The 21,226-nt window shown below is 62.0% G+C and overlaps 1 protein-coding gene across 2 annotated transcripts in view; it reads left to right on the top strand.

Annotated features, from left to right (window-relative positions):
* DENND3 (DENN domain containing 3) overlaps window positions 1–20,864 on the top strand; it is a 50,719-nt gene extending 29,855 nt beyond the window's left edge. The window contains exons 14-23 of one of the 2 annotated variants that reach the window (XM_072733809.1): window positions 3,069–3,328; window positions 3,956–4,126; window positions 5,065–5,194; window positions 7,294–7,401; window positions 10,229–10,368; window positions 13,292–13,446; window positions 14,650–14,783; window positions 18,878–18,996; window positions 19,075–19,212; window positions 19,292–20,864. In XM_072733809.1, coding sequence (XP_072589910.1) covers window positions 3,069–3,328; window positions 3,956–4,126; window positions 5,065–5,194; window positions 7,294–7,401; window positions 10,229–10,368; window positions 13,292–13,446; window positions 14,650–14,783; window positions 18,878–18,996; window positions 19,075–19,212; window positions 19,292–19,492 — 1,556 coding nt within the window. In that variant the 3' untranslated portion in view covers window positions 19,493–20,864. The remainder of the gene's footprint in view (window positions 1–3,068; window positions 3,329–3,955; window positions 4,127–5,064; window positions 5,195–7,293; window positions 7,402–10,228; window positions 10,369–13,291; window positions 13,447–14,649; window positions 14,784–18,877; window positions 18,997–19,074; window positions 19,213–19,291) is intronic. The other variant, XM_072733808.1, reaches the window with a different exon arrangement.
* Window positions 20,865–21,226: the final 362 nt, after the last annotated feature.

Raw genomic sequence — 21,226 nt, 5'->3', positions numbered from 1 at the left:
TCCCGCACTGGGACCGCTTCCCGCGCAGCCAGCGGCACGACCAGAATGCCGTGTGGTCCCTCGTGACCTGGTCCCCTGGGGACCTTCCACCCCTCCCTCCTCGGGAACCACCGACCCCAACACGAGCGCGCCCTTCCGACCGTGTCCTTATGTGTTTGCTAAATGGGCGTGTCTGAAGGTGGTACGTAGGTCTGTGTGGTCTCGAGTGACGCGGACTTGTGTCCTGCCGTGTCGGTGCACCTCGGTGACCTTCAGCATCACGTCTCACCCCTCACCTGCACGTCTGGTTTATGGAGCCGGGTTCCCGAGGGCACGGCAGGGGCAGAGCACAGTGCGCTTGCCTGTTTGGCCATCAGGGGCCCATCAGAGGCCTTGGTGACCTGTGCCGCAGCTGCTTCCCCAGGTGGCTGTGGACGGGTCTCCCCGGGGCTGGTGCCCCCATCCTGAGAGCTGCCCTTGCCCTCGCCCTCGGGGGCTGCACCACCTGTAAGACGCCCACTTCCTGCCGCCCCGCGCCACGCTGGGTGCTGCCTCTTGTGTTCTGTGGGTTGGACAAGCGTCCGGGAGCCGTCCCAGCGTCTTCTGTCCATTTCTGTCTGAGGATCGTCGTCTTCTCCTTAGAACAGTGGGGCCACCTTGTGTCCTCGGCAGACGCGTCCTCTGTGGAACGTGGGCCTGGCAGCGTCTCCCCTGGGCTCGGCCGTGCCCCCTGTTCATGCACACGTGTGCTGCTTCTCCCACAGTGGAGGCTTGTCCACGGCCCCAGGCCGTCGGTCTGACCCAGGTGCAGGCAGCCCGGCCCCCCGTCACCTCCCCACGGAGATGTGACACCGCCTTGGCCCGGGCAGGGCGCAGTGGAGCTCGTCGGGCCGGGCACCCAGGGGGCACCCGTGGGGGGGACAGTGTGGGTGGATGAGCTGCGTCCAGGGGGACAGAGAGCCCCGGGCAGCCAGGCCCCGGGCAGCCAGGCAGGGGGAGCACAGACCCCCCGTGACACGCCTCTCAGGGGAGACCCTGCCCCTTCCCTTTGTGGGGCCCTTACGAGGACGCGGGGCAGCCAGTTGGCAGAAGGCCCGAGGGAGGCGGCGTCCAGCAACTGGGGAGCGAGAGACCCGTGCTCTGACGGCTGCCCCGCGGCACGAGACGCCGAGGGCCCTGGACAGCGCTGTTCCCCCACAGGAGGAGCAGGGTTGGTCCCGCTCCCGCGGCCAGAGGCGTGTCCTGCAGCACGTGGCCGCCTGGGGAACGTGGTTTTACGGCTGGACACGTGGCCAGTGCCCAGCACTCCCGGGCTCGTGCCAGCAGGGACGCAGAGGACGCCCCGAGGGCATCCGTGGGCGTGGGCGACGCGGACGGGGCCGTTGACCTCCCGTTGTCGCTTTGGTCCCCTTCACATCGTAAACGCCACCAGGGAGTGGTCCTGGGGCTGGGACGTGCGAGCCGCTGCAGGGCAGCTCCTCACGCACGTTCCGGCCTAACAGCTGCGCATTAGAGGAGTCGAAGCTCAATGCTCCCGTCGTGGGACAGACTGAAGTGGCTGCTTGTGCGGCTGCGGGGCCAGGTGTGTGCTGTGTGGCCGCGGGGCCTGGGGCTGCGGTGACATCGCCTCTGCCGCGCGATGGGGTGATGGTGCGGGATGGAACCGTTGGTGTTTCTGTGCAGAGTTGGGGACCAGTGAGCCCCCATGGGCGCGAGGAGCTCTCGGATGTGCGCCGTTGGGTTCCGCTGCCGCCCGGGAGGGCTCTGGCCCAGGCTGCCTGTCCCTCTCAGGTCGGCCTCCCGCGAGGCTGGCTGGGAGGACGGGGCTCCCGCGGCACCGGCAGGAAGGCACAGCCCCCCGCACACCGCAGCATCCGCCTGGCCACGGGGCTCGGCTCCACACTCACCCTGCCCGCAAGGGCTTCCCTCCCTGTGCCTCGGTTTCCTGATCTGTGAACAGTCGGCGTCCTGAGGGGGCGGGAGGATCAAGACGGATCCGTGTAGGGTGGCGCATGTGTCGTGCAGCGTGGCAGTGCCGGCCCGAAACGTGTGTGCGGCTTGGCAGCTGCCCGGCCAGGACGACTGGCTTGGCCGGGAAGGGAGCACAGGAATGTTTTATGTGGGTCTTGAAGGATGCGTAGGAGTTTTCTGGACCAGTGTGTGCAGAGGCACGTAGAGTCTGTTTCAGGGTCTCCGTGGTATGACTGGAACGTGGGGTGTGGAGGGATGAGGGGCTCAGTCCTGGGGAACTCGGGCCGCGTGTAGATGAGGAGCCCTGAAGTGTTAGAACGAGAGAGCGGCAGCTCCTACTTGTATCTGGGGCCTTCTGGCGCCTGGTGCGGCAGGCCGTGGGGGCGGGCGGCTCCAAAGGCCAGGCCGTGTGGGACGTAAGGGGGGCAGGGAGAGGGACACGCCGGTCAGGATGCGGGCCGAGGCGGAACCTGGCCAAGGTGGGGTTAGAACGGCCAGACGTCTCGGCAGGCGGGGGCGAGGCGGGGGCCCATCTGCGCTCTGCGGATCAGCATGTAGGTTGGTTACACGGCTTCCTGGGTGTCACAGCACTAACCAGCAGAGCTGGCTTTCGGACCTAGGTCTCTGGTGCCAGAGCCCGTGACCACTGGGCATTTAGAAAGGTTGTCGTATCCGCTGAGGTTGCCTTGGTGACAAGTGGTAAGACTCGCTCACGTGGCCAAAGAATACAGAGATAGGGCTGGCTTCAGGCAAGGCTCGATCCAGGGATGTAGGAGGGCCACCCAGGGGCTGGCCTCTTCAGCATCAGCATCATCTGAGGACTTGCTCCCCTCGTGGCCCCAGGATGCCTCCCACCAGGTCTAGTGGTGACCCGGGGCATGGCCACCGTAACAAGCGTGACCCAGGGGCTGCAGGGGCTGCTGGGCTCAGGTCATGGTCTGTCCCCATCCCCCGGAGGGAGTGGCCACCCTGGGGGAGGGGGGGGGGGGGCCTGAGTGCTGGCGCCACCTGCTGGCCGGTGTGGGCAGCGCAGTCCAGGGGAGCTGGCCGTCCTCCGCTGGCCGCCGTGTCCGGGGCCGTAAGAAATCTTTTTTTTTTTTTTTTTTTACAAAACCCAGGACACCAGAAACAGATTGACCCAGAAACATTCAAGGATTTCTACAACTGCTGGAAGGAGGCCGAGGCGGAGGCCCAGGAGGTGAGCCTGCCGCTGTCGGTGACGGAGCATCTGGATAAGAACGAGTGCGTGTACAAGCTGTCCAGCTCCGTGAAGACCAACCGCGGCGTGGGCAAGATCGCCATGACCCAGAAGCGCCTGTTCCTCCTGACGGAAGGGAGGCCGGGCTACGTGGAGATCTCCACCTTCAGGAACATCGAGGTGAGCGCCGCCCGCTGCCTGGGGGCGCCCCCCCCGCCCCTCCTGCCTGGGATGCTGGTGGGATGCTGCTGCGTCCTCGCCTCACGCCTCACGTTCAACAGGCTGGTTACACGAGTTAGCCCAGCTCTGAACGCTCGGGGAGGGGAGGTGGGGGGGCGGGGGCGGCCGGCAGGTCCCCCACCCCGTCCTCCACCCCAGACTCCGTCCTGGAATTCCAGGGAGAGGCGTCTCAGGAGGCAGAGGGACCCTGTTTGAGCCCCGCGGACGTCGCCCCGTGGGGATGTGTTGATGAGCTAACGGGTGCCACTACGGCCCGCCGGTTAGGGGACGCGCCTGGGTCCCCGACCCGCTGTGACCTGTGCCGACAGCAGGGTGGCACGGAGGCCCCGCTCTCTGGCCGTCCGTTTCCTCCTGCCCAGGACCGGGCCTGCAGCCTGGCCAGCCGGCTCCACCCCTGCCTCCCGGGCCTGCCTTCCCATGATGGGGGCCCTCCGCCGTGGTGAGGACGGGCGGCTGGGACTCGGGCCGCTGCTGCCCAACCTCGGGCCTGCCGCCTCCCATCGCAGACCCCGAGTCCCTGCCAGGGCCTGTGGCACTGACCAGCCTCCACTTGTTGTGTCTCCCCAGGAAGTGAGAAGCACCACGGTCGCATTTCTGCTTCTGAGAATTCCGACTCTAAAAATTAAAGTGATGTCCAAGAAGGAAGTGTTCGAAGCTAATCTGAAAACGGAGTGTGACCTGTGGCACCTGATGGTGAAGGAGATGTGGGCCGGGAAGAAGCTGGCCGATGACCACAAGGTCCGGGACGCGGCACCTGCGCATCCCAACCCGCGGCTCCCTCTTCCCACGCGGCTCTCGTGAGCTCGGGGGGCTCGGGCTTGGTCCCGAGAGCCTGGGTCGGGCTAGAGGTGCTGCCAGCGGCCCCGGAGGCGCTGTGGTTTGTGTAACCCAGCGGGTGGCCGGTGGCGCTTGGGGACACCGCGGAGGGACGGGGCTGGACTCAGGTCTGAGTTGGGTCTCCTGGGCACACCCCGCTCCAGGCGAGTCCTCCGACGCTCCGCAGGACCAGGGTCGTGGCAGGGGGCAGTTGGCGTCCTCCCCGAGGCAGCTTTACAGCCTCGCGATCCGTGTGCCTTCGCTTACTCGGCCGTGCTATGGCTCTGAGTGCACAGAGTTAAGATTTCACGGTCGTGAAGGGGGCGCCACGGACGGACGCACGGAGGCTCCTTGGGGCGAGGCGTCTGTGCGGTGTAAGTGGCAGGACAGGACAGCGAAGCCACGACCAGAGCGTGGGTGGGGGCTCACACGGGGTAGTGCAGGGGCCGTGAAGGGGGCACAGCCCATGGTCCGTGGGGCAACGCGGGGGGCGTCCCCAGGCCCCGGGGCCCAGACCACCACTGCGAGGGCGGCCACCCCATCCAAGGCCGGGTACGCTCTGACTTTACGGCCGCGGCTTTGTTCAGCACCACCCCGTACAGACTAAAGCCCACGGGCCACGCAGCGCCTCTTGCTGAGCCCTGGCCGCAGGGCGAGTGGCTGCCACAGGGGTGACAGGTCCGCGGAGCCTGGGGATCAGCTGCCTGGCCCCTTGCGGCACACGCCCGCGGCCCCTGGTTGGACCGACCAGTGTTCAACCGCGATGGGCAACAGCGGTTCCAGCTCCGAGTGTACCCTGCCCAGTGGCCCTGAACGGGGACGCACCGAGCCCGTGTTGAAAGGAGCCCCTTCCCCCGCAGGACCCGCAGTACATCCAGCAGGCGCTGACGCACGTCCTGCTGATGGACGCCGTGGTCGGCACGCTGCAGTCGCCCGCTGCCATCTACGCCGCCTCCAAGTTGTCTCACTTCGACAGGATGAAGAACGAAAGTAAGGGAAGCGTGTGACGGGGCCGTGGTGTCCCGAGCGCGCCCTCGGGCTTGTATCTGCTTGACCATAGAACGCATCCGCAACGTCCCCCTTCTTCCCGTTTACGCTTTCAAGTTTGTTTTTGAGTAGCACCCGTTCTGCTTTCCTGTTCCCGCCAACGTGCCCCTGGGCGCCCTGTGCCTGCCAGGGCCTGTCTGAGGTCTGAGTGACACCCCCTGCACGCTCGGTGCTGTTTGTCGGGCTTCCTGGTCGCCAGCAACAGATCTCCGCTGGCTGCTTAAGTGGAGTCGGGGTCCGCGGACGGCTGCGGAGTGGCTCCGGGTGGCGGCGAGCTCGCGGAGCTCTGCAGTCGGGAGCGTGCCCCCAGGACAGCTTGCAGGACCCCTGTGCGCGGCCGGTGTGCGCGCTGGTGCCCGCGTGGAGGCCCCCGGTGTGCTCAGTTTTCCCCGGACGGGAATTCTCAGGTCACCTGCGCGTAGGTTTGAATCTGGCTCTCACGTGCTGGGAGCCATACGGGGCGGGAGTGGGGGGTGGATTTTTCAAGTCTCGGAAATAGCGAATGGGTAAGAATTAGTTTATTATTTTAGCTACTTCCCTCTATTTTAACTTCTAAATGATCTAAAGCCAACGGTTTTGCAATTTGCATAAAGGAGAAAAAAACAGAGGCCGGTTCACCTGTCACCTCCCTTCGGAGCCACATTCGCCCTGCGCTGGGTCAGCCAGCGGCGTCACGTTCATGACACGCAGGCGAAGAACACAGGGGTGTGTTTAAGACGGTCTCTAGTCCTGTTTGGGTGCGTGGTCCTTACATCAGGGCTTTACCGGGAGAGAATTTACGTGCCGCGCTCATGACGGTGGCGTATTCACGCGCTTGTGCGGCAGCAGCTGCAGAGCGAACCTGAGAACATCCTCATCACCCCAGCAAGAAACCCCGTAGCATTTAGCAGCCGCCCCCAGCCCCCGGGCCCCCAGATCCACCCTGTCTGGATTTCCCTGGTCTGGGCAGCTGACAGACACGGATCCCACAACACGTGTCCTCCCGTGGGTGGCTGCTTTCATTTGGGACGGGGCTTCGGGTCTGCCCCCGACGCCGGGGCCCGTGTCACTCCTCTCTGAATACTGCCCGTCGTGTGGGTGGACCCCTGTTTATGTGTCGTCGGCTGACCGGTTGGGCTGTTGCAGCATTTGGCTGTCGTGAGCAATGCCGCTGCAAACGGGCTGTCACCTCTCCCGGGTGCACAGCTGGAGACTCGGGTTCTCAAAACGTTGCTCCAGAATCTCAGTTCCGGGTTTATTCGCTTCGGCCCGTTTTGCTCTTTGCCACGTGTGTCACTCACCGTTCGGTTGTTTGTCTCCGTCCACACACACGCCTCGTCTTCATCGGGAGCTTACGCACAAGCCGACTCCATCGTAAACGGGCGACTGTCGCCGTGGTGGCAGCCGACACGCGCCCACTTCCTCTCGCTGTGCACCCTGTTCCGTGTGGCGAAGGCCGGCTCCTAGGCTCGGTGTCCTGACCCCTTGTGACCACCAGGAACTGCTCTCTGGTGTGCAGAGCTTGTGAGGGAACAGCGCTGCTCCCCGGCCTCAGTAGCCCCTGGGCCCCCCAGGATGGGAGGTTTAAAAATGAAACTCTGAAATCCCACACGCCATCCCTGGGGGAGCCACTTGGGAACGCTGGGGACAGTGGTGGCTGTGCAGGGCGCTGCAGGCACCTGCGGGCGAGGCCAGGGACGCTGCCCACTGTCCCCACGGCAGCCGCAGCGGTGGCCCGACACGTCCACGCGCCCAGGCTGGGAGACCGCTCGTGGGCGAGTTCTCTCGCTTTTGTCTTGAGAGTATTTGGTCACTGAGGAGCGTCTCAGGTCCGGCCGAGTGTGGACGGGTCAGACCACACAGCTTCCTGCTGAGGAGGGAGCCGTGTCCCACTCGCCCGCCGTCCGCACACACTGCGAGGGCGGGAGGCCTCACTGTAGGGTCTGGTTTCAAGCCTACGAGGCTCTTCCCCCAAAACTAACATCCTGGGGAAGGCGGGGCGTCAGCTGTGGGAGAATGCCGGTGTCCCCGGGTCGTGACACTAACAGCGCCTTGCATTTCAGTGTCCACGCCAGTTCCCAGGACGACCTCGGAAACCCTGAAGCACAAGATAAACCCCTCAGCGGGAGAGACTTGCCCACACGCCGTGGACGTCCTGCTGTATACTCCAGGTGAGGGGCTGCTGGCTTCCTGCTGCTCTCTTCAGCGCTTGGGGAGTTTGGGTTTATGTTCCAGGCCAGTCCCCACGTGAAGGGGACAGACGTGATGTACGGCCAGTGGGGGCCAGGCGGGCTGCTGCTTGTTGAGGCGGAGCCCTGAGTGAGGAGCGGAAGCTGGGGAGCCACTTGCAGACTCTACCTCGTGAAGACCAGAGCTGGGGGAGCCCACGGAGACCCCGCATCGTGGAGGCCGGAGCCGGGGGGAGCCCACGGAGACCCCGCATCGTGGAGGCCGGAGCCGGGGGGAGCCCACGGAGACCCTGCATCGTGGAGGCCGGAGCCGGGGGGAGCCTGCAGGGACTCCTATGGGGCACACGTTCCATGGAGACTCAGCTCCAACCCAGCTGTTCCTCACATTGCACAGCACTTTATAGTCTAGAAAGTGCTCGTACTCGTACCCTGTCCTTTGGGGGCATTTATCCTGGGCCTATTACCACAAGCGGTTGCACCCGGGATCTCGTCTTAGGAATTGTAGGTGCGTGGGTTTGCACATCTGGACAAGTGACGACACGGTTCCTGTCCATCTGGTGCGGCTGCGCGTCCCTCCTCCCACACGCGGACCTCCCGGCTCCCTCCAGGCTGCGGCAGGATGAAGTACAGACAGTGAGCGCGGCCGCGGGTCTAAGCGTGAACCAAGATGCTTTTATTTAAGGCTGACTTGTAAAGAATTGCGGCGGGAAGGTCGCTCGCAGGGCTCACCAGGGGGAAAATAAAGGACTTCGTTCTGGGCAGAAAAGAACCTTACAGTCGGGAGCTTTGCTTCAACTCACTGGGGCGTGAGGTGAGCCAGTGAGCGCCATGGGGTGCCCTTCGTGCCCCTGACTCCGCAGCTGTGCCCCAGGCCACCTGGTCCCACGTGGGCAGCTTGCTGGCAAAGCCGTGTTCCAGCAGGAGGGGAGCATTTTCTCTCTTCACCCATCGTCCCGAAGACCCCGCACAGTGACAGACCGAGTGTGAAGGAGGACAGCACAGGCGGCCCCACTCCGCTGGAGACGTACAGATTGATCCGGTCACGGCTCCCGTTGGCTGCGACACCACAGAGCGGTTTCATCGTGGTGTCTGGATAAATGAGTATCTCTAGACTTAAGTTGGTTTCCTGTACGTGAACGCTACCTGGACCCCGGGCCTCCTGTCGTGACCGACTAGGTAGCTCTGACCAACTTCCCTCCGGGAACATCTAGGACGGCCAACGTGGAAAACCGCCATGAAGAACGATGGAACCGCTTTGTCCTGTGGAGCGTCTGCCAGCCCTGGCAGTGGTGCCTGAGGAACGGAGCAGAGCTTTGGGCAGCGCTGACGGGAGAGAGGGACAGAGAGCTCAGGACCTGCTGAGAAGGGGAGCGCTGGTAAACCCGTTCATGGTGGCTCCAGGCTCCAAGGCTTCCCCGAACAATAAGGAGCCAGCCCCCGGCCCCGAAGCCCAGCCTCAAAGCATCCCAGTGCCTGGTGGGCTCGAGGAGTGTGTAGGGCGGTATGTCCCCAAGGCCCAGGAAGCCAGTGGAGTGACTGTCCCAGAGAGATCGACACCTTTGTGCTTCCTTGACTTGTGACAGAGGTGACTGACGGAGTGGGGGTTCGAGGGAAAGGCAGTCCTCACCTGTGACATCGGTTGGGACGTCGTGCATCCATATGGAAAACGCGAAGCTTGGTCGCACCTCCGGTCACACGCAGTCAGTTCCAAGTCGATGGAAACCACGAACAAACATAAATGGCCAAAGCAGGCCAGCTTCTAGTAGCTGACGTAGAGGAGCATGGCCTTGGGGTGAAGGGGGAAGCCTACAGCAGCACGAGCCACGAAGGAAGAGGTTGGTGGATTGGACTATTGAGATTACGGGCTTTAAGAAGACACTTTTGGGGCGTCTGGGTGCCTCAGTGGGTGAAGCATCTGCCTTCGGCCCAGGTCATGATCCCGGGGTCCTGGGATCGAGCCCCGTGTTGGGCTCCCTGCTCAGCGGGGAGGCTGCTTCTCCCCCTGCGCGCCCCTGACACACACACCACCCCTGCTGTCTTGCTCGCTCAAGTAACTAATACAATCTGTTCAAAAAGACACTTTCCCGAGCGTGAACAGAGTCGGCCCAGACCTGGAGAGGGTGCCGGCAGCACAGCAGAACCAAGGCGGGCTCGCGTCCAGCACGCGTACAGAATGGCTACAGATCAAAAATAGCACCACCCAGATTAAACACAGCAAGGGACCTAGCAGCTCGCCACGAAGATCTCCTCCACGTGGCCGTCAGGGCCGTCAGCCCGATGTGCCATCAGGGAAACGCAAATCAGCCACGGTCCGAAAGCCCAAATATCCGCACCGTCAGGGTGGCCAAAATGAAGGACTGTCACCACCGAGTGTGGGTGCGGATGTGGAGCAAGAGGAAGTCTGGTGCGCCCTTGGAGGGGGTGCCCTGGGACGGCTCGGGGGCTCCTGCCCCACTCTGCCCCCACCCTCCTCGCCGGCCTCTGTCCCTGGCCCACACCTGCTTCTGCTGCTCTGCTGGGGGCGCTGGTCTTCCCGAGGCTCACCCATCCCCCAGACCCCGGGTCCACAAAGCCGCCCTGGCCGGGTCCCCGGTCAGCAGTCATCGTCTGTGTGGTCCTCCGACTGAAGCCAGCTCGTCCCCTCCCGGGGGCACGGTGGTTCAGGATGTGCTCCCCCTCCTGTCCCCGGCACCCAGCTTGGCGCCCGGCCCTCGGCAGGTGCTCAGCGGTGCCCGAGGAAGGGCGCCCGTCGGGCTGCGCGTCGGAGGGTTTCCCTCCAACAACGTGTGTGGCTTGCTTACTTCCTCAGGGCATCTAGACCCAGCAGAAAAAGTGGAGGACGCCCGCCCCAAGTTATGGTGTGCCCTGGACGAAGGCAAGGTGACCGTGTTTGACGCTTCCTCTTGGACGATTCACCAGCAGTGCTTCAAAGTGGGCGCCTCCAAGTTGGTGAGTAAGCGGAGGGCCGCGGACGAGGCCACTGCCCACATCGGGTTGTGGATTCTGGAAGGATGGAAATGTCCACTGTACGCGGCAGCGGGATGCGTGTCGTTCCACGGCATCGTGAGGTTTTCAGCTAAATCTGAACTTGTCTCATCCTTTAAATGTTCTTATTTATGTGACCAGACGGTGGCTCCTGCCACCCGCAGCCTGGAATCTGAAGCTGGATTCCAGGGACGCGGAGGGCAGGGTCGTAGCTCGCGCGTACATCTCTGGCCCCGGGCAGACACGCGCATTATCCTCACGCATTTGGGGTTGGAAACCAGCAACAGGTTGAACCGTATGGGCAGGATACGGAGGCTTGAGCTTTTAGACTGATGACTTTTTCATTTAAATGAAGTTGATTACATCAGCGTGTGCAGAACAGCACCCCCGCCCCTCGGCCCAAGGTCCTGTGTGAGGCCTGTAGCCGCCAGGGGGGCGAGCTGCACGGTGGGAACATGTCACAGGCACCGGAGTTTGCAGGTGGGGAGGCGCCGCTGCTCCAGGGCTCTGCCTGGTGTCCAGCTCAGTGACCGCCCCCCCCCACTGCTCCGAGGTTAGAAAAGCAGCTGCTGCCCCAAGAGGCGGTGCTAGAAGTCCTCACGCCCTCCTGCCTCCGTTGACGTGGGGGTTCGGCGCCTCCGTGGTCAGCACCACCAGGTATCAGGTTGGGTGGCCACGTTCCATCCTTTCAAAATAATGTGGCAACCTGGGGCACAGTCTGGGCTTCCACAACTGCTGTGAACAACAGAAATACCGTGAATTCAGATGCAGGTGTTGCTGGGGGCTGGGCTCATGATCGGCGAGCGTCCTGTGAGCAAGGCAGTAAGCGGTCACTGAATTACCCCCCCGCCCGCCCCCGGGTCCACGCAGCCAGCCCCAGGTGGCAAAGTGACAGGACCCAAGATACCGTATTCACTACAGTCTAATAATGCTTGAGACCGAGCACGAGGAGAAATGGAGGAAATTGTTTTTGTGCTAAATTTTATGTTTTTCTGGTTGAATCTTAGTCGTATGCGTTTCAAAGATTTTCTCATAACCGACTAACGGGAAATCCAAAGGCTGCGTGGTGCGGCGACCTCTGCTGCCCCCAGCTAGGCCGGGCAACGGGTCGGGAGGGCAGGGAGTTATCCCGGGGGGGGGGGGTGTGAAAACACCTTCGTGCTCGTCTCCCCGAGATTCCCTGTACTGTTTGACAAGGAGACGCTCGGGTCATTATCTCAGGAAAACGCCGCCGCCTCTGAAAGTGGAAGTTCAAAGTAGCTCATCTCAGCGATCTTTGGGCCGCTAAAGAAAGACATTTTACTAGAATCATACCAGTTCTCAGGTAGATGCCTCAAAAGAAAGGGCTTTTTGCTTTCAGTATTTTTTTATACCAAACAAGTAAACTTTTTTTTTTTTTAAGATTTTATTTGTGTGAGAGAGACACAGTGCACGTGAGTGAGCACAAGCCGGGGGAGGGGCAGAGGCAGAGGGAAGCAGACACCCCACCGAGCAGGGAGCCCGATGCGGACGGGAGCCCGGGAGCCCGGGACCCCGAGATCGTCACCCGAGCCGAAGGCAGACGCTGAACCAGTGAGCCCCCAGGCGCCCCAGAGAGGGCGTTTTCAAGTGACTGACTGTGAAGGTAGTTAGTCAGCTAGCATCCTTTCCTAACTTGCGGCAATGGTCATCGGCAAAAATTTCATTGGTAAAATTAAAACTTTCGATTTTCAGGGCGCCTGGGGGGCTCAGTGGGTTAAGCGTCCGTGTGACTCGCGTTGTGATCTCAGGGTCCTGGGGTCGAGCCGCGTCGGGCTCCCCGCTCAGCGGGGCTGTGCTGCCCTCTCTGCCCCTCCCCTGGCTCGCGCGCACGCTCTCTCTGAAATAAATAAAATCTTTGAAAATAAATAAATAAACTTCCAATTTCTACAAAGCTCTGTCTCCTGACCTGACGAGGAGCAGCCCTCGGCCGCCCCCGCGTGATTGTCGGCCGGCAGACCTGCTCCTCACCCCGCCGACACGACGCAGGCTTTACTCTTTGAAATCCACTCGTGTTTGAAAATCTCCGACGTTTGTTCAGCTACCAGGGCCGCGTAGCACGTCGGGAGGACGGAGAAGGGAAAGTGGCTCATAAACCAGAAAGTGAGGCAGCGGGAAGCTGGCAGGAAGGAAGGTGCCAGGAGCACCCGTCGGGGACGCGGCTGCACGCGCTGCGACCCTCAGGTGCATGCGGCTGCGCCCCATGCGTTCCCGTGCGGGGCCCGGCGCTCTCGGCGTCTCGGTCCTGGCTGTCCTGGGTGTCGAGTTGCCGACAGCCTCCGTGCGACCGTCGGTGGCGGGCCTTGCCAAGCCGAGTCCCCGGGAGCCCTCCCGGCTGCGGAGCGGTTCTGATGTAGCTCCCAAACGGTCCTGGTTATTTGCAGACTCGGCGCGGGCAAGTTCTGCAGCTCGACCGTTACCTGTAACTGAACAAACGGCGCGTGCAGGGCCGTCCGCGCACCCCCGTCACCGCGGGGAGACGGGCCGTCGAAGCGCACGCTCCCAGCGGAGGTCCGACCAGCTGTGGCCCCGCTGCCCCGTGTCAGCTCATACCTTACACAAGTGTCCTCACGGCCTATTTAGTGGTTGTTGCCTTTTTGCGTTTTCCTGGTGATTTCTGCTGCTGAGAGAGGCCCCAGCAGGGAGCTGCGCGGCCGTGCGCTGTCGGGCCTTCCAGGTCGAGTGGTAAACACACGACGAGTTTATGTGCCGGTCAGTGGACAGCGTGTGCCCGGGGCTCCAGCAGCCTGGCGCGTGTCCCCCCAGGGTCCCCCCAGAGCAGAGGCGCCGCGTCTGCAGGGACTCGGGTTAGGACCGCTGTGCTTCACGGGACGTGACGACCTCCCGTTTCTTCCTGTCCTGCCATCAGAACTGCATGGTGATGGCAGAGCAGAACCAGGTGTGGGTCGGCTCGGAGGACTCGGTCATCTACATCATCAACATCCACAGCATGTCCTGCAACAAGCAGCTCACCGACCACCGCTCCAGTGTCACGGACCTCGTTGCTCAGAACGGAACACCCAGGTACGGCCGGGCTGTGCCGGGAGAAGGGGCTGCTCGGTCCCGGGTGGGTCGGGGGCCCTAGCGGGACGTCACCGTGGGCGCCTGCCGACAGGGCCAGGCCTGCGTGAGCCAAGTCAGGGGATGTTCCTGTTCGTTCTGGTCCCGAGCACAGAGCAGTGGGTCTGTCCCGTAGGCCAGCTCCGGGGAAAGCCTGGTGCTCGGTGGCAGGTGGCACGTGGCCTTCCTCACCTGTCCTTGGTGTCCGTGCTCCGCCCGAGACCTGTGGCTTCAGACACCTCACTCCCGTGGTGTCTCCACACGGCGCTTCCTGTGTCCAGACTTCCTTCCTGTAAGGACGCCGGTCATGTGGGTTAGGGTCTCCCTGTGCACGTGAACTTGGGCGCCCCCGTGGAGGCCTCCTCCCAATCCTGAGGTCCTGGGCGGGGAGGACTCCAGCGTACCTTTTTGGGGGTTGCGGTTCAGTCCGTAGGCATGTTTGCTTCCTTCCCCGTCTTCACTGTAAGAGGAACGTCCGCTCAAAGGCAGGCACCCGGTCTGTTCTGCTCTCTGCTGTGTGTTCCGAGTCAGGACAGGGCCTGGCACCCGGGAGGTGCCCAGGGGAGACACGAGAACGAGGAGGGTCCCCTCCTTTGGTGAAGGGGGCGGAGGCTCAGCGAGCATATGACCCATGCGGGTCACCAACTTCACGCAGGCAGCCTGGCCTGGGGCGCGGGTCCCCCGGCTCCACTGTCCCCTCCGTCAACCCTCCCCGCCCCCTCATCCCCGGGGTTTGGGGGCACCATCGTCTGCAGTCAGGCCCGGCTCAGAACATAAGGCGCTAACCTGAAAGTTAACCCCACCCCGGGTAGCGCCCACCCCCTCCTGCAGCCGTGGGCGGCCCACGGGGCACTGATGGTGACCTTGGGCGGGGACGGCGCCCTGCTGGGCCTCGTCCTGGGTCGGGGCTTGATTCGGCCCCGCGGCCCTGTTACGGTTCTGCACAGACGGCGGCAGACGCTGAGGGGCAAGGCCAGGCATCCCCGGGACACCGTCTTCTTCTGCCGGGTCGGTCTCGTCAGACCCACGTGCTCTCTGGTGGCACGGATCGCCCTTCTTGGGCGTCACTTATCATCCCTGCTGTGGCTCTTTCTGTCGCAGCAGCGTCACGCTCATCTGGGTTAAGGTGTTTCCAAGCCCGACTCACTTGTCTGTTTGCACCACCAGCAAGGTGTACTCGTGCAGTGCGGACGGGACGGTCCTGGCGTGGAACGTGAGCACCCTGCGTGTGACCAGCAGGTTCCAGCTGCCGGGCGGCGGGCTCTCGTCCATCAGCCTGCATGACGGCTGCCTGTGGTGCTGTAAGTCCCGGCCCTCGTGTCCACCCGGGCCCTGCTCTCGGCAGAGGCTCCCCGGGAGCTGGCGGCCTGTTCCCTCCGCTGAGCACGTTCCCAGCCTTCCAGCCCCTGCTGTGCTCGCTGGCTCCCGCTCCCCTCCTGTGTTCAGCTCCCCGGGGCTCCCCTCCTCCACGGCCTCCTGCGCTCGCTGGGTCCTGCTGGGAGCGTGAACCTGGCCCTCATGCTCCCAGGAATCATCGTGCCCCTTCCAGCCATGGCCCTGTAACGGGGTGTGTGGCCCATGTCCCCCAGCGGTGCACAGGTGGGGCAGGGCTGCGTCACCACGGGCCCCAGGCCAGGCATTTGCCCGGGGTGTGACAGGAGGCGTGGAGGCTATGCCTGGTGGCGCACGTCCTGCATCTCTGAGCATCCTGGGGCACGAGCGTGGCCCGCACCTTGACTTCCCCGGCGCATGCCGGACACCAGGGGGTGGTCGTGAAGGCAGGGTTTTCAACTGGAAGCGAATTTAACTGGGGTCAGGTGCACAGCCATGAGTGTTTGTTGGCTGGTGACAAGGTGCACGCCACATAACCAGCCACCGACCCAGACGTGGCACGTCTCCATCTCAGCAGAAGGCTGCTCCCGTCAGGGGCCGGGGGGGGGGGGGAGCTGCCCATTCCCGAACCTTCCCTGCACAGACCCCCGCGGCAGGGGCCCTTGGTGTTCAGGGAGCCCCCCGTGCTCAGGAGCATCCGTGATGTTGCCTGCACTCGCTCCTGCTGCGGCGGACTCAGAGCTCATGGTCCGTGGTCATCCGGGGGTTAACCCCGTGTTCACCCTGAGACACCCTCAGATTCTCCTCCGAAGCTGCCGCACTATTTCACCAAAACCTGTTCTGGTTTTAGCCGTCAGCACCGGGGTGGCCATGTGCGGCAGCATCGCATGGTGGCCTGGAGGCCGTCCTGTCCCGTCCCCGTGTCTGCAGAAATGTCTGTGCGTCAGTCTGCTCAGCCCCCTCTAGCACTGTTACAACAGCTGTGGGCACGAGCCCACCGTCCTTACCTCCTTCTCCCTCCCACCTGTCCTCCTGTTAGTCTAGAAGGCAGGAGAGAATTTTTTAAAGATTTTATTTATTTATTCATGAGAGACACAGAGAGAGGCAGAGATACAGGCAGAGGGAGAAGCAGGCTCCACGCAGGGAGCCCAATGTGGGACTTGATCCCAGGACCCCGAGGTCACGCCCTGGGCCAAAGGCAGATCCTCAACCTCTGAGCCACCCAGGGGCCCCACTCCTAGTATTTTTGTCATCCATTTTTCCTTTGTATCTTCTGGGATTTTCATTATATATATACATACATGTGTGTATGTACATATAAATGCATACGTATTTATTCTAGAATTATGTAATATTATAATATAAACAAATAATATAATGATATTCTAATATATACAGGAGGCTATTTGATACTCAGGGAGATCTCAGGCATGGCTAGAATTTTTCCTCCTCCTCCTCCTCTGCTTCACCTTGGTGAAGGCCCTTCCTTCCTTCCTGTGTCCTGTCTGCAGCTGCACCTGTCCAGATTTTCATTTCAGCCCGAGAATTTCCGATTTCTCTCCTGCATTCTTCATGTCCACCATCCTCTCCGCACCTTCCTGGTTCTTGTTTTTTTTTTTTTTTTTTTTTTTAAGATTTTATTTATTTATGAGAGAGAGAGAGAGAGAGAGAGGGGCAGAGACACAGGCAGAGGGAGAAGCAGGCTCCATGCAGGGAGCCTGACGTGGGACTCGATCCCGGGACCCCAGGATCAGGCCTTGGGCTGAAGGTGGCGCTAAACCGCTGAGCCACCCGGGCTGCCCTTCCTGTAAGTTTTTTAACTTACTCGTAGTTTTGGTCTAAAGCCCTTCTCTGCGGGGTCCTGGCTCATCTGTGGGTCTGCTTGTGTGCACTGCCCTTTCCGTCGGGCTTTAGTCATTCCCTCACGTTTGACACGACGGAGTTTATTGTGTCTGGGGTGTTGTTGATGACACAGCAAGGAGAGACTGGGTCATGTCCTTCTGTAAAGACCGTTAGGGCTCGTTCTAGATGGTCATTAAATGACTTACTGGCCAGTCATTTTAACCCTGTGCAGAGGCTTGGTTTTAGGCTTTTGTGGGGTAAATGCACTTCACTTGTGACCTTAGTCTTGGAGCACGTAACACCTGTCCTGGCTGTAATCACCCTCCAGGAACACGTGGGCTTTATACGAAGCCTCTCTGGCTTGGGGAGCCACAACTCTGCTTTCTGCTCTTTATACAGTTTAGGAGTCAGACTAGGATCTGAGAATCCATACGTGCATTTGTGGGCTCCCTCATTTTGGGGTATTTCCTCTTTCCAGCCGCGTTGGCAGCCCCACACCGTACCCTCAAGCAGGGGGCACTGACTGCAGCGTCAGTGAGAACCGGGGGCGCCCTCGGGGAAGCCCTGGGAGTGTGTGCAGGTTGCGAGTTTACCTCCCGCCTTTCGAGGACCACGTGCCTCAGGCTTGGTCGGTCTCGAGGGGGGTCAGGCTGTCAGGTGTGTGTGTCCGGCGGGATGGTGCCCGTTGCATACAGTGAGGGAGAGGACAGAGCACAGAACCCTGTTTATTTTCTAAGTTAACTTCATACACTGAGTAGTTTCCTATTTAACAACCCCGAGAAAAGTGGGGTTTCTCCAGAAAACCGAGAGCAGGTGCCCGAGAAGTGTTGTCATGAGTCTCTTTCTGAACGAGAGCAACAAGCGGAAACCCCGGTCCTTGGTCAGATGTCCCCAGCGCAGAGGCGGGGACCAGGTCAGGTCTCAGAGCAGGACGTCTGTGCACGGAGGCAGGGCCTGACTGAGGGGCCGCGACCCCGCTCTGGTCCAGCAGCGCTGCCTCGGTCCTCCGTGTCTTCCCTCGGGCGCCCCGTGCCTGCGTGCGGGTCACCTTCCAGGAGGGAGCCCCCCCCAGGCCCACACCCCTGGGCCCAGGCTGCGGCCTTCAGGTGGCTGCACACAGGTTCAAATCCAGGCTTTGTCGCCGGACGGCTGGTCCCTTGGAGTCGGTCTTTGAAAAGTGAGATAGACTAAGGCCTTCGCGCGGGCTCGCTCACGGCCGCGAGATGCGAGAGGCAAAGTGCCATCGTCCTCAGAGGGCCGCGCGTGGGGCACCGTGGCCCTGCTCCGCGGCTCCCGCCCTCGAGCCCTGCCCTGTCCTGCGTCCCTTCCTGCCAGGGCCACTTCCTGGGGCTGCGTGTCGGGTGCGCTGAGGAGGGTCCCGGGGCAGGACACTCTCCCCAGGGCGGCCTGTGTTTCCCGAACCAGTGGCAGCATCGCAAGGGCCTCACCAGTTCGCCCAAGTGGACGAAGGTGTACCTGGCCGGCAGCTGTCACAGTCCAGGACTGAAACCCCAGCGGCCGTGGGCGAGGGGCCCCTGTGGCGTGGCCGGGGGCCAGAGGGGGACCTGTAGGCCGCTCACCCGCCGCAGGAAGCCAGAGCGGCAGGTTCTGACTGGTGTCTCCCCAGGTCCCCGGGTCAGAGCTGCCCCCTGCATCCGGCTGGCGCTCCCAGAGGTGGGCCTGTGCCCTCCCGGCCCCTCCTGTCTCCCCGATGCCGGCACACGGGGTGGGTTCAGCTGGGGGCAGGGGGCCCGTGCAGGGAGCGCAGGAGGGAGACAGCCCTGCACACCTGGCCCGGGCCTGAGCGTGCCCCTGGTCCGCCCCGCGGCCTGGCTTCCCACCCCGCGCCACTGTCCCCACACCTGCAGCCCCGGCACTGTGGCGACTCTTAGTTCACAATGAGACATTTTCTTAGAGGGATTCAGAGAAAACAGAAGCGCTGAGGGGCATGTGGCACAGTCGCCTTCATCCCCGACGCGGGAGGACTGGCTGTGGCTTCAGGGAGAGGAGATCCCAAACCGGGCAAGACGGTTCCCCGGGCCCTCGCTGGGTCCCCGGTGGGGCTGCGGGCGGTGGCCCCCGTCAGGGGCGAGGGTGGGGCTGACGGTCACCGAGGTCGCTGGGAGCCCTGGGCCAGCGCCGGCTCAGGACAACGGCTCCAACTGCTTCATCCCTGTGCCCGGGCGTCCCCGTCCCCCACGCTGGCTCCTTCCGTCTACAGGCACGGGGACCAGTATCGTGGCCATGATGACCAGCGGGCTCCTTTGTCAAGAACTGAAGGTCGGCGAGAACTTCAAGGAGATGAGCACGTCCTTCGTGGGTTTCCAGCTCCTCCCCCAGGTACCTGTCCCAGCAGCGCCGTCCGAGCCGGCTCGGGTGCCGTGGCCGCCAGCAGCCTCACGGGGACTTGTGTTTCAGCAGGAGCAGCTCTGGGTGGCGTGCGCCGGACTGGCCAGCATCTACATCTGGAGCCTGGCGGACCTGACGCGGCCCCCTCACCGGGTCCCCCTTCAGGACTGCTCCGAGGTCAGCTGCATGATCAGAGTGAAGCAGCAGGTAAGGCGAGCACCCCCAGCGTCCCCAAGCGCACCTCCAGGGGCCTCCCTTCCCCACCACCCTCGTTTGTCCTTGGCAGATCTGGGTAGGCGGCACCGGCCTGTCCCAGGGCCTGGCCAGGGGGAAAATCTACGTGATCGACGCCGAGAGGAAGACGGTGGCCAAGGAGCTGGTGGCCCACATAGACAGGGTGACAACGCTCTGCTCGGCGGAGGACAGATACGTGCTGAGCGGGTCGGGCGGGGGCGAGGGGAAGATCGCCATCTGGAAGGTCGAGTAAACGGGAGCAGACGGGCCGAGTGGGGCTGTGCTCTGCGGGCCCCGCCCTCCTGCCCCCCCCCCCATGCTCCCCCAAAAGGTGGGCCGGGGAGCCAGTTGGGGCCCCGGGGGGGGCGAGGGGCGGTGTGGCTGCACGGCTCTCTACTGTCCCAGTTGAACTGTACCCACAGCGTTTTGGGCTGGTGCTTCGCAGGCAGGCAGCGGGGTCAGGTTGCTGTGAAGTTGCGGTGCGTGCTGTCTAGAACCTTCCGGAGCCCACGAGCAGGGGCCAGCACCAGGGCAGGGAACGGTTTAGCCAAAGCACCACCTCTGACCTGCCAGCTTCAGGCCGCTGGTTTGCGTTTCCTCTACTTCATTCAGCACAAGTAGAGTAAGCGTCGGGTTTAGGGGCGACCCACAGCCTTAAGCTGACCTCGTTCCCAGCCAAGCCGTGAGAGGAGGTGTGTTTAAATGACCACTTTGTGCTTGAACACATCTGTGCCTCCTCTCGCTGTGCCCATGCCGAGCAGGGGCCCGCGGAGGGGACAGGGCTGGGCTAGCTGGGGCAAGCTCTGTGTTGTGTTTTTTTTTTCCTTTAATGACAAGTTTTTATGATGAAGAAACCGAGGGAGACTTTCCTACCAAAGATCACAGTTTCATCTGTAGTTCCACCTAAAATAGCAGAATGTATAATCGAGTGTTCTAGAAGTCACTGCCGCTCACAGGGCCGGCATTTCCACCGTCCGCAGCTTGTGTGCACCGTGTGTCTCCCTAGATGGTGCTGTGTTATTGAACTGAAGACGATCCTACTCGCTAAAGTAAATATTTGGGAGAAAAAAGAACCTCTTACACATTTTTACTACAATATTGAGATTCACTCCCTCGGTGTCCAGCCGAGGAAGGCTTTGGCATAGTTCCCGGATGTGGAGGGAGCATCCGCCTCACAGCAGCGTGTGGGCCTGCGGCCTGTCCCCGAAGGACCCAGCAGAGCTCAGCCGCACGGGGGCGGCTGCCGGAACACAGACGCCGCACCAGACCTCACTCACCCCGAGACAGGGCCGAGCTTCAGTAGCACCTGGAACCCCCAGATGAAAGCTTCGACCAGACCTTGGCCTGCATCTGCAAGGTCCAGATCACCGACCCAGATGTTGGGGTGTTCTGGGGGTGCGGTGCCGGGGACAGCCCGGCGGCCTCAGGTGCCTACAGAGGGCGTGTCCCCGACTTCCAGGAGGAGGACTCCGCCGCAGCAAAGGACAGACGTTGAATTCTGCTTTTGTAAACACATGAACAACTACAGTCCATCCTGTCAAAAATACTCATAAATTATTTAATGTCAGTCCACACATAACCAGGTATTTTCACCTCATCAATAATAAACTCCTTTGTTTATTAAACGCTCTCCTGTCTCTTACTTTACCCACATTAGCGGGAGGGAGAGCTGCAGAGTAACACGGGAACATGCTGGGTTTGCTCTTGACGCCCTCTCAGCGCCCATCGGGTTATTTTAATGCGCACTTTTCGTTCCCTTTATTCGTGGTGATTATTTCCAAGGTCTTACTTGACGGTGATAGAGTGGCCAGCGGGGGTGGTTAGAGTGGAAAGGCGCTTTATGCCTCTGGTGTTTCCTCTGTGCTTTGAAGAGGTTCCGTGATGAACGATTTGTCACGGGAAAGCCCCAGATGAGCTGGAATTCATTAGACAGACGGTGCCTTCCCTCCCTTGGCTTCAGAAACCTGGATTAAGTTGGTACGGAAAA

This window comes from Vulpes vulpes, chromosome 13, assembly GCF_048418805.1.
Source record: "Vulpes vulpes isolate BD-2025 chromosome 13, VulVul3, whole genome shotgun sequence".
Taxonomy (NCBI): Eukaryota; Metazoa; Chordata; class Mammalia; order Carnivora; family Canidae; genus Vulpes; species Vulpes vulpes.
This window is presented reverse-complemented; position numbering and strand designations above follow the sequence as displayed.